We start from the raw sequence: 10,495 nt of genomic DNA, 5'->3' as shown, positions 1-10,495 counted from the left end.
CCCCCCCCCCCCCCCCCCCCCCATTTTCTGTATTTGTTTGTTTGTTTAAACCCAAATGGGGCAGGAGTGGAGGAGGCCGGTGGCAAACTGGGGGTTTGGGGGGAGGCCTGGGGACATGGGGGGGATGCGCTCTGCTACCAAGCAGCCCCTCCGATGGCAGAGGGGTGGAAAGGAGGAAAAAAAAGGGTCCAGAAGTGAGGAAAAAAGCTCTGTGGGAGGAAAGTGGGTCCTGCTGGGGAGGAGTGGGTGGTGAACCCCAGGCACAGACAGCAGATTTTGGCTTCCCCAAACCCTTTTCTTGCTCATTCTTCATCTTCCCTCAAAATCCCCTTTCTCACCCAGCTTCTCTCCTGTTCCCTCATCCTGCTGCATCTCACCTGAATGCATTAATTCCCCAAGTGCCTCCCTCCACCAGCACTCTGATTTTGGGGACTTGGCACCCCCCGAAGGAGCAAACCCACCCCCTCTTGGGGCCAGCACAGGAAGGCAGCTGCAATTCTTTTCCACTATTTCTCAAAAGTTTGCGTACAAAGGCAGCAATGGTGGGGGTCAGGCTGAGGATGCAGAGCAAAGTGGATTGGTTTTTCACCCCAAAATTTATTCCATGAGGCGGGGGGGGGGGGGGAGGGCTTGAAGAAACCACTGCCTTTGGGAGTAAGGATTGGTGTTTTGGGGATGTTTATGTGATACTTCCTAAATCCCTCCCATTCCTTCCCCCAGAACCTTGAAAATATAAAGCAGTGGGGTTAAAGGAGGGCAGGAATGGGCTCCCAGACACACAAACTTGTGGGGATGGGGCAGGGGCCGCATCCTGACCATGTGCCCGGGTTTTATCCCAAATTTCACCCCACGGTGCCTTTTCGGGGCTGAGCTCTGCAGCTGCTGGGGAGGATGGATGGACGGATGCTGCATACCAATAGGTCCCGTGACTTTCAGGCTTGTTTAAATCCTTTCTTGCTCTGCTCGCCTCCCTCCTCCCCACCCCCCCACCCCCCCCCGGCTGATTTCACCTCCCCCCCCTCTTCAGTCTGGGGTTTGGTCAACTTCAGGTGACAACATCTGGATGGGGTCTCATGGATGAGGCTCTCAAACTAGTGGGGACAGGGGTATTTTGGGGATTAAACCCATTTTATTTTTATGTTCTTGGTTTTTGTTTTCCTTCAGAAGTTAGATTTTTAAGCCTTGCTGTTTGCTTTGAGCACAGACAGCTTGAATTTCCCTGTGGGGTGGTGGGGGCCAGGAGGTTGCCACGGAACTGGGACGTGGTGGCTCGTTCGCCAGTGCTGTGTTTGTGCAGTGGCATGGGGGAGGGCCGGACAAGAGCATCCTCTAGGGCTTGGGGTGAGAACCCTGTGTGTGTATCTTTGCAAGGGTTGCATGAATGCCCCCAATGCACTTTGCAAAGTGTTGTATCAACTCCCCCAGTGCACTTTCCAGGGGTTGCATCAACCCCCTCCCAAAGCACTTTTTTGGGGTGATGCATACATATTTGCAAACCTCTGTGCAAACAGTGGGGGTGCTGCAGGAGAGGGATTTTCAGGGATGCTCGTCGCGGCTCTGGGAGGGGTTTTTCCCCTTTTTCGGAGGGCCGGGACGCGGCGCCCGCTGTCTCCCCCACATCCCCAGGTCTGCTGGCGGGGGTGAACATCACCAGCCCGTCGGCACTGGTGCGCGGCACGGCAGGCAAGGCGGCGCTGCTGTCGGTGCGCTATGCCAGCGCCAGCCCTGACAAGCCGGTGGTGAAGTGGCAGCTGAAGCGGGACAAGCCTGTCACCGTCGTCCAGTCCATCGGCACCGAGATCATCGGCAACCTGCGGCCCGACTACCGCGACCGCATCCGCGTGCTGGAGAACGGCTCGCTGCTCATCAGCCCACTGCAGCTGGCTGATGAGGGTGCCTACGAGGTGGAGGTCTCCATCACCGATGACACCTTCACTGGCGAGAAGACCATCAACCTCACTGTGGACAGTAAGGGCGTGCAGCTGAGCTTGTTTTTCCCCTTGGGACATCTCTCCCCACAGTGTTTTGTGAGGAATTTGTCCATCAGGGAGGTGGTTTGGGGAGTTCAGTGACACAGAGAGGTGGTTCTGGCTTGCTTGCAGCAAGGTCGGGTCCCCACTAGGGCACTGATGTCCTCCCCTTCCGTGCCGTGGGTCCGTCCGTGTCCTTTGGGGCATTGGTGTCACCTTGGCTCCCCTCATCCACAGTCCCCATCTCAAAGCCGCAAGTGCTGGTGGCCTCCTCGACGGTGCTGGAGCTCAGCGAGTTCTTTACCCTCAACTGCTCACATGAGAACGGCACCAAGCCCACTTACACCTGGCTGAAGGATGGGCGGCCACTGAGCAACGACTCCCGCCTTCTCCTCTCCCCCGACCAGAAGATCCTCACCATCACCCGTGTCCTCATGGCTGATGACGATGTCTACAGCTGCCTGGTGGAGAACCCCATCAGCCACGGCCGCAGTATCCCTGTGAAGCTCACTGTCTACCGTAAGATGTGTCCCCAGGGCTGGCCATTGCTTGCAGATGTTCCTGGTTAAGATTTTTTTGGGGGGTTCCCCCCTTGCTGCTCTCCCCTAGGCCGGAGCTCCCTCTACATCATCCTCTCCACGGGTGGCATCTTCCTCCTTGTAACCCTGGTGACTGTTTGTGCCTGCTGGAAACCATCTAAGAAGTATGGCTGAGGGGAACGTGGGAGCCAGAGGGGTTTCTTCTTGTCCTGTCCCATCCCATCCCGTCCTGTCCTTCCCTTCCCCCTTACATCTTGCCCTGTTTTATCCCATCCCATTTGATACTGTCCTGTTCAATCTTGTCCCATCCTGTCCCATTTCATCCTCTCCTGTCCAATCTCATCCCACTTTACCCCATCTCATCTCATCCTGACTTGCCCTGTCCGGCCCCATCTCATCGCATCCCACCCCATGCCATCCCACCCCACCCTATCTCATCTCCATCTCCATCTCCATCTCCATCTCCATCTCCATCTCCAATCTCCATCCCCATCCCCATCCCATCCCATCCCATCCCATCCCATCCCATCCCATCCCCACCACCATCACCACCTCTGTTCCCTCCCCAGACCAAAGCAGCAAGTGGAGCCGCCCCCCCCCTGACTACACCGAGCAGGATGAGGAGCACCCCAAGCACGAGGGTGAGTGTGGTGCCGGCAGCACCATGCCCTGGGCCCCCCCCGCCTTCCCCTCCCTTCCCTTCCCATCCCTTCCCTTCCCCACCTTTCCTGCAGCTGAGACCATGCCGCGCGGCACCGACCACGACCGCAAGGCCCCGCTGGCCCTGTACATCCTCAAGGAGCAGGTGAGTGGGCAGCAGGGCCAGGCGACGCCGGGACAAACGCCAGAGCATCACCCCCATGTCAACACCCACGCCCTCCCCGCAGGACACCCCAGCACCCCAGGAGGATTCACCGCCGCCTGCCGGGCGCTCGCCGGGGCGAGGGGCTCGCCGCTACCACCGCTCGCCTGCCCCCACCCGCCCTCCCCGCTCGCCGCCCGGCTCACCCGCCCGCCCCCGCCCCGCCCCACCCCCTCTACCGCCCCCCCCCCCCCCCGCCCCCCGGGGGCAGGGGGGGGGGGGGGGGGGGGGGGGGGGGCTGTCCACGTGTTCCCCGCCAGCGCTGCCAGCTCAGGCACTGATCTCCAGGGCGCTGCCTTCCTCCTGCTCCCGGATGGCGGGGACGCCGGCGGCCCGCAGAAGGCGTGGGGCGGTGCGGGAGCGGGCGGGTGAGCCGGGCGGCGAGCGGGGAGGGCGGGTGGGGGCAGGCGAGCGGTGGTAGCGGCGAGTGATCTCAGCTGGAGCTGCACCCTGCTGCCCCGCGAGGGTGCTGGGGTGTTGCTGGAAGGGCCTGGCTGCGGGGCGGGGTGTGGGGCGCACGGGGAACAAACACGCACGTGCATCGGGTGTGCAGAGGGAGCGTGCACCGAGCATGCACAGAGGGAGCCCACGCACAGTCTGCAGAGCAAGTGTGAGCAGAGCACACGTGGAGAGCATGCGCAGTGTGCAAAGAGAGCATGCACGGACTGTGCAAGCAGGCACACAGGGAGCATGCAGAAACAGTGTGCACAGTTTGTGCAGAAAGAGCAGGCAAAGTGTGAGCACAGCGATCGTTCATGCAGTGTGCACAGAGTGCGCACGGAGCATGTAGAGTGTGCACAGAGTGTGCAGAGAAGATGTGCATGGATCATGCAGAGAATATGTATGCAGTGTGCAAAGAGCACGCATGGAGCATGCGAAAGGACATGTGCAGTGCATGTAGAATGTGTGTGCAGAGTGTGCAGGGACATCATGCACAGAGTATGCAGAGAGCATACATGAAATGTGTGGAGAAAGCATGCAGGCAGAGCATGCACAGAACATGCAACAGGGTATGCAAGGAGAATGTGGAAAGAGCAGCTTGGAGCAAGCAGAAAGAGCATGTACAAAGAATGTAAGGGGGCATGCACAAGAGTGTGCAGACAGCATGCCTACAGTGTGCAGGGATCACACATTTAGCATGCAATAGGCCATGCATAAAGCATGTCAGGAGAGCATGCACAAAGCATGGATTGTGTGGAGACAGTGCTCATGGAGTACGTGGAGAAAGTGTGCATGCTGTGTGCATGGGGCATGCAGGTCTTACCCTGCATGCCCCTTACCTGTGCATGGCATTTGCAGAAAGAGTGTGTCGGCATCTCCGTGTGCCTGAAGGTGCAGAGACCATGAGTGTTCAGCAAGAGCATACATGGAGTGTGAAGATGGAGCGTGCATGGAACCTGTGAGAAGAGCATGAACGAAGTACACACAAGTGTGCAGGGAGCATGCACAGGGTGTGCAGAGAGAGCACGCATGCACCTTGCATGTGCAAGAGCACTGTGCACACCCACACACAGCCCTGTGCACGCAAACTAGCGTGCAGGCTCTCACGTGCACTCACACCCATGCACACAGGTGGAAAGCCCCCCAGCTCCCTGGCTGTGCTGTCCCCCAAAACATGGGCCCAGGCCCCGCAAGTGAACGCTGCCCTCCCAGCCACCAGCCAGACCCGCCCGCTGCTGCCTATGGATTTTCTGTGAAAATCACCCAGTTTTTGGCACACCCACTTGCATTGCCCCAGGCCTCCCCAGGAATAGGTTTAGGACAAAGCTGGAGGGCTGGATCACCGGGGTGGGTGCTGGGGCACCCCGGGGTGCTCGGGGTGTGTGAGCACCCACGGATGCTACTAACCAATAAACTAAATGTGTTACTCAGCCTGGGGGTGCCTGGAGTGCTGGGGGGTCAGGGCAACATGGGGGAGGCGGGTGGCGGCTGAGGGCAGAAGGGCTCAGTGCACCTATTGAGCCTGTCCTGGCTGCACAAAGAATGAGGTCTGAGGGACGGCTGGCAGGGAGATCTCATGATGAGGGGAAGCAGCACCAAGGGCAGTTTGGGAAACCCTGAAATTTCTACCAGATTTCAGATTTCAGATTGCCCCCTTGAGGCTGTTTACTCTGGTCCCTACCGATGGCATCCTGCCCTTCAGGCCTCCCAGCCCCAACCTGACAGCTCATTTCTTCTTAACCTACTCTTCCCTTCAACCCAGTGGCTGCTCCCGCAGCTGAGCTGCTTGCGTCCCTCCGGCACTTCCCGTCCCCCGCATCCGGCCATTGTACCCTAGCCGGGAGGGACCAGATCTTGGGAGGAAACGGGGAGGCCATGGCGGGCGGCTGGGCCATGGCACTGGGGCTGGGGCTCTGGGCCACTGCGCTGTGCCTGGGAGGCTGCCACCCCCTCGGGGGGGACGCAGAGACCCACACCATGGTGGAGCGCCCAGCTGGTAAGGACAACCTGGGGCGGGGGACAGTGGTGGGTGGGGGGATGGGACACCCTGAATGTGTCCCCACCCAGGGTGGCGTCCCCTTTCCTGCAGTGCTGCGGGACAATTTCCGCCTGCAGCCCGGCGACCTGGTGGCCACAGCGGGCCAGGTACTGGAGCTGGACTGCGTGCCTCCCGCTGGGCACCCCGAGCCCCGCGTCACCTGGAGGAAGGACGGTGTCACCCTGCACCCAGCTGGGGGACGTCATCAGGTCACCCGCGGGAAGCTGCGGGTGGCCCCAGCACGCAGGACTGATGCAGGGGTCTATGTCTGCGTGGCAGCCAACGCGGCAGGTGAGAGGCACAGCCGGGACGCCCACGTCACTGTCCTAGGTAAGTGGTGATGGTTGAGGGGCCTGGGACATGGGAATGTGCCACGTCACCTCCCTGATGTCCCCTCCCTGCAGAGAAGCCGGCCATCGTGCGGCGGCCAACTGACACTGTGGTGGTGGCCGGTGGCACAGTGGAGCTAGGCTGCAGTGCGCAGGGTGATCCCGCGCCACGGGTGCAGTGGCACAAGGAGAGCGGAGAGCTGCCTTGGGGGAGGTAGGTGGTGGCAGGGTGGCGGTGTCACCTTCCCAGGGTGTGTGACAAGGGTGACAGGGTACCGGTGCCTGCAGGCATGAGGTGGACCGGGAGCACACACTGCGCCTCTACGCCGTGACGGCCGCTGATGCCGGCATCTACACCTGCACAGCTCAGAGCCAGCTGGGCAGCGCCGCCGCCACCGCCCATGTCCAAGTGAGGGGTCGGTCCCGGGCCCCGGGGCCCCCGGGGGGGGCCCCGGGGGGGGGCATCTTAGTGGGGCGCATCCAAGTGGGTCATCCAAGGGGAGTCCATCCAAGGGGGTCCACCAAAGAAGGGCCATCCAAGGGGTCCATTCAGGGAGAGTGCATCCCAGGGGGTCCTTCCAAAAGGAGGGCTCTGGCTGAGGAGGTCCATCTGAAGGGTTCCATACAAGAGGATACATCCAAGGGGTTCCATCCAGATGAGGTCCATCTAAAAGGAATCATTCAAGTAAGGGTCAGACTAAGGAGTGTCCATCCAAGGGGGTTTGTCAAAGGTGAAGCCATCCAAGAGAGTCCATTGAGTCTGTATAAGCAGGATCCAACCAAGTTCCTCCAAGGGGATCCACCTAAGGGGGACTCCCATTAAAGTGGGATCCAGCCAAGTGGGATCCAGCCAAAGGGTCCATCTAAGAAGGATGCAACAATAGCAATCTGTTATGGGGCCCATCCAAGGAGGCCATCCAAGAGCTGTCCATCCAAGGGGGCCATTCAACTGGGTCCATCCAAGGACACATCAGGGGCCCCAGGCACAGCTGTCTGGGGTGCAGGTGCCACATTTAGACTCGTCTTTCCCTGCAGATCAGCTGCCAGAAGGCCGGCGGGAGGCCATGCCACGGGACCTGCTGGCCGTGCAGCTGCAGCTGGACAACGGCACTGTGCTGCCCACCACCGCCGCTGCCTGGCTCCGCTGGCGGGTACGTGTACTGCCGGGACACGCCAAGAGAGCAGGCTGGGATGGGGCCTTCCCCCCACGTCCTGGCTGTGTCCCTACAGCCCTTTTCATCCCCTCCAGATGGTGATGCCAGGGCCAGCACCGGAGGGCTACGTGGTGCTGTACCGCTGCCTGCTCCCTGCCAGCACCACCTGGTCCCAGCAGGACGTGGGCAGGGAGCTCAGCGCTGTCATCCCCGCGCTCCAGCGGGGCTACCAGTACGAGTTCAAGGTCCGGCCCTATGCCATGGGGGCCTGGGGCTTGGACAGCAACAGCTGGCACCTCTGGATCCCTGAGGAAGGTACGCTGGAATGGTGGGTGGTATGTGGGGGGCAATGGAGGTCCCAGGGTCTCAGCATTGCTGTCTCGGCAGTGCCAAGCGCGGCGCCCCAGCATGTCACCGTGGGCCAGGCTGAGCCAGGGAATGGCACCGTTGTCGTGAGCTGGGAACCACCTCCCCCTGATGCTCACAATGGCATCATTCGGGGCTACCAGGTTTGGGGGACGGGGGGCACTGGGGGTTGCTGGCCAAGGAGGATCCATTTGAGGTGTCCATCTAAAAAGGTTTCATTGGGGTGGTAGGGGGGCTGTGAAAGGGGAATCCATCCAAGGAAGAATCCATTCATGGCAGGGTGTCTATCCAATGGGATCCATTCAAGGTGGGGTCTGTTCTGGGGGAGGGCATCCATCCAAGGGGGAATCCATTTGTGGAGGGAGTTCCATCCAAGGGGGGGTCATCCAAGAGGGAATTCATTCATGGTGGGGGTTGTGCCCAAGAGGGGTCCGTCCAAGGTGGGGAGACTATCCAAGGAGGTTTATCCAATGGGACCCATCCAAGGGGGGGAGGGGGGAGGGTGCATCCAGGGAGAACCACCCAAGAAGTCTATTAAGGGAGGGCATCCAAAGGGACCTAATCCAAAAGGGTTCCTCAAGGGGCTTTCACCAAGGGGATCTCTCCATGGGGATCAACCAGGGGGTATATCCAAGAGGGACCAATCAATAAGAGTCCATCCTAGGGGAGTCTATTCAACGGAGAACCCGTGCACGTGGCAGTGCAGGCTTACCACCTATCGCCCCCCAAACCAGGTCTGGTCCCTGGGCGAGGGCTGGTCGCACCCCACCAACAGGACAGTGGACGGAGACACCCACCGCTTGGAGACCTCCCTGCCTGTCTCTGGGGCCAGATACTGCATCCAGGTGGCCGCATTCAACAGCGCGGGGCTGGGGGTCCCTAGCAATGCCACCTGCAATGTCCTGGGTAGGGAATGGGGACCATGATGGGGCGTGGTGGGGGGATGCAGGAGTGGCACAGAGGTGACATCAGCCATGCCCTTGCAGAGGTGACGGCAAAGAGCAATGTGGTGGTGCGGGCTCTGCGGCAGCCTGCTGTCATCGCAGCTGCCGGCTCGCTGCTCTGGCTGGCCCTGCTCGCCCTCCTCCTCCTCCTCTGCCAGCGCCGCGCCAGGCAGGATGTCTTGGCACACCACAGGTGAGTGGCCTGGGGAGGAATGGGGTGGCAACAAGGTCCCCTGGCACGGCAGGGACAAGGACATTGATGGCAGATGTTGCCCTGCAGACAGGGGGACAGCGACGCACCATGGCTCAGCAGCCCCTGGAAACCCAGCTGCGTCCCCCAGAACCTCAGTGGCAGCAGCAGCCTCAGCAGCCGGCTCCTGGGCAGTGACAGCAGGGACCCCCAGCCCTCCCGTGAGCTCCGTGTCGGGAGCCCTCACCCATAGCTATGTGCCCCCCTCCCACCCCCCCCGCTGTAGGACCGCCCCCCAGTGCCTGGGACCCTTCACCCTGTGCTATGGGAGCACCACAGGGTGCTGTGGGACCCCACCCAATGCCTACCACCCAATGCCTAGGACCCCCCCCCCCCCGGGTTCTAGGGGACCTCCATAGAGTACCTGGGACTCCTCACCCAGTGCCAGGGGATGCCCATGTAGTGCCCTGGGATGCCCACCCACTGAGATGCCCACCCAGCATCTGGCACCACCCCCCTAAGGTGCTATGGGTCCCCCATCTGGTACCTGGGACCCTACCAAGCCCAATGGGAACCGCCAGTGGTGCATGGGACCCCTCACACAGTACCTGGGACCCCCACAGGGTATTAAGGGACCTTCAAAGGGTGCCCAAGATCCCCACCTCATGCATAGGACCCCCTGATGCCACAGGACCCCCCCTCCTTGGTCCCCCTCAGTGCCACCAGACCCTCTCTGCAGACAGCAGGAACCCGGGGACAGAGAGAGCCTGGGGTGCAGGGGGCAAGGGGCTCAGCACCTGTGGGTGCCCAGCCCTGACAGCTCTTGCCCTGACAGCCCTGTCCTCGGAGCCACCAAGCCTCAGTCCCGCGACATCCCCCAACTGCAGCGACCTTCGCAGGGGACACCCCACACCCAGCACCCTGAGCCCAGCACCCTGGGAGCACATCCGCAAGCGAGGTGGGGACAGAGCGTCGGGATGGGGGCAGTGCGCCGCAGGGACACCTGGAGGTTGCTCATGGTGGCTGTGTCCCCACGCAGAGCTGGACCGAGTGCACAGCACCCCAGTGCTGGCAGCTGGACTCAGGACCATCCCCGTGAGTGGTGTTGAGTGGGGGACAAGTTCTGGCCTGAAGGCTGGGTGGCTTCAGCAGAAGGGACAGGACAGTGACGCTGCGCTGGCAGGAGGGGACCTATGGTGGCTGCCAGCCGTCATCTCCCCGAAAGCACGGCGGGGCAGCGCCTCGCTGGCATCCATCGGCACTGAGACACTGGTGGCACCCCTAGGGCAGCCCCACGCCTGGCACCCTGCAGGGACTCGGTGAGTCTACACATCTCCTGGGGATGCCCTGGGTGTTATGGGGTGGCCCCTTCCTGCACCCCAGCCACATGCTGCAAGATGGACCAGTGGCAAAAGCCAGCATGTCCCTTGTGCCTGCAGGTTCCCGGCCACCGGGTGCCCAAGGGACATGTCCCCAGTTACTGGAAACCCAAGAGACTCGTCCCCAGTCACCAGGAGTCCCAGGAACATGTCTCCGGTCACCAGGAAACCGAGGGACATCTTGCTGGTCAGCAGACAACCCAGGGACATGTCCCCAGTCACTAGGAATTGCAGGAACATGTCCCCAGTCCCCAGGAGGCCCAGGGACATGTCCCCAGACACT

General features: G+C 61.3%; 2 protein-coding genes across 5 annotated transcripts in view; both read left to right on the top strand.

Moving 5' to 3' along the window:
• The window catches only part of HEPACAM (hepatic and glial cell adhesion molecule), a 3,869-nt gene extending 402 nt beyond the window's left edge, over window positions 1–3,467 (top strand). Inside the window, exons 2-7 of one of the 2 annotated variants that reach the window (XM_035346116.1) lie at window positions 1,565–1,968; window positions 2,208–2,489; window positions 2,580–2,673; window positions 3,079–3,150; window positions 3,244–3,314; window positions 3,397–3,467. In XM_035346116.1, the coding sequence (XP_035202007.1) occupies window positions 1,565–1,968; window positions 2,208–2,489; window positions 2,580–2,673; window positions 3,079–3,112 (814 nt within the window). In that variant the 3' untranslated portion in view covers window positions 3,113–3,150; window positions 3,244–3,314; window positions 3,397–3,467. The remainder of the gene's footprint in view (window positions 1–1,564; window positions 1,969–2,207; window positions 2,490–2,579; window positions 2,674–3,078; window positions 3,151–3,243; window positions 3,315–3,396) is intronic. The other variant, XM_035346117.1, reaches the window with a different exon arrangement.
• Window positions 3,468–5,657: 2,190 nt separating this feature from the next.
• The window catches only part of ROBO4 (roundabout guidance receptor 4), a 6,504-nt gene continuing 1,666 nt past the window's right edge, over window positions 5,658–10,495 (top strand). For 2 of the 3 annotated variants that reach the window (XM_035346265.1, XM_035346263.1), the window contains exons 1-13: window positions 5,658–5,808; window positions 5,902–6,180; window positions 6,255–6,393; window positions 6,468–6,595; window positions 7,215–7,330; window positions 7,429–7,648; window positions 7,721–7,842; window positions 8,434–8,605; window positions 8,686–8,836; window positions 8,924–9,054; window positions 9,669–9,791; window positions 9,873–10,152; window positions 10,273–10,360. In XM_035346265.1, coding sequence (XP_035202156.1) covers window positions 5,688–5,808; window positions 5,902–6,180; window positions 6,255–6,393; window positions 6,468–6,595; window positions 7,215–7,330; window positions 7,429–7,648; window positions 7,721–7,842; window positions 8,434–8,605; window positions 8,686–8,836; window positions 8,924–9,054; window positions 9,669–9,791; window positions 9,873–10,152; window positions 10,273–10,360 — 2,070 coding nt within the window. In that variant the 5' untranslated portion in view covers window positions 5,658–5,687. Of the gene's footprint in view, window positions 5,809–5,901; window positions 6,181–6,254; window positions 6,394–6,467; window positions 6,596–7,214; window positions 7,331–7,428; window positions 7,649–7,720; window positions 7,843–8,433; window positions 8,606–8,685; window positions 8,837–8,923; window positions 9,055–9,668; window positions 9,792–9,872; window positions 10,153–10,272; window positions 10,435–10,495 lie in introns of all 3 variants that reach the window. The other variant, XM_035346266.1, reaches the window with a different exon arrangement.

The sequence above is a fragment of the Oxyura jamaicensis genome, chromosome 24, assembly GCF_011077185.1.
Source record: "Oxyura jamaicensis isolate SHBP4307 breed ruddy duck chromosome 24, BPBGC_Ojam_1.0, whole genome shotgun sequence".
In the NCBI taxonomy this organism is placed as follows: Eukaryota; Metazoa; Chordata; class Aves; order Anseriformes; family Anatidae; genus Oxyura; species Oxyura jamaicensis.
The sequence above is the reverse complement of the archived record's forward strand: the minus strand, read 5'-3'. Positions and strand labels throughout refer to the sequence as shown.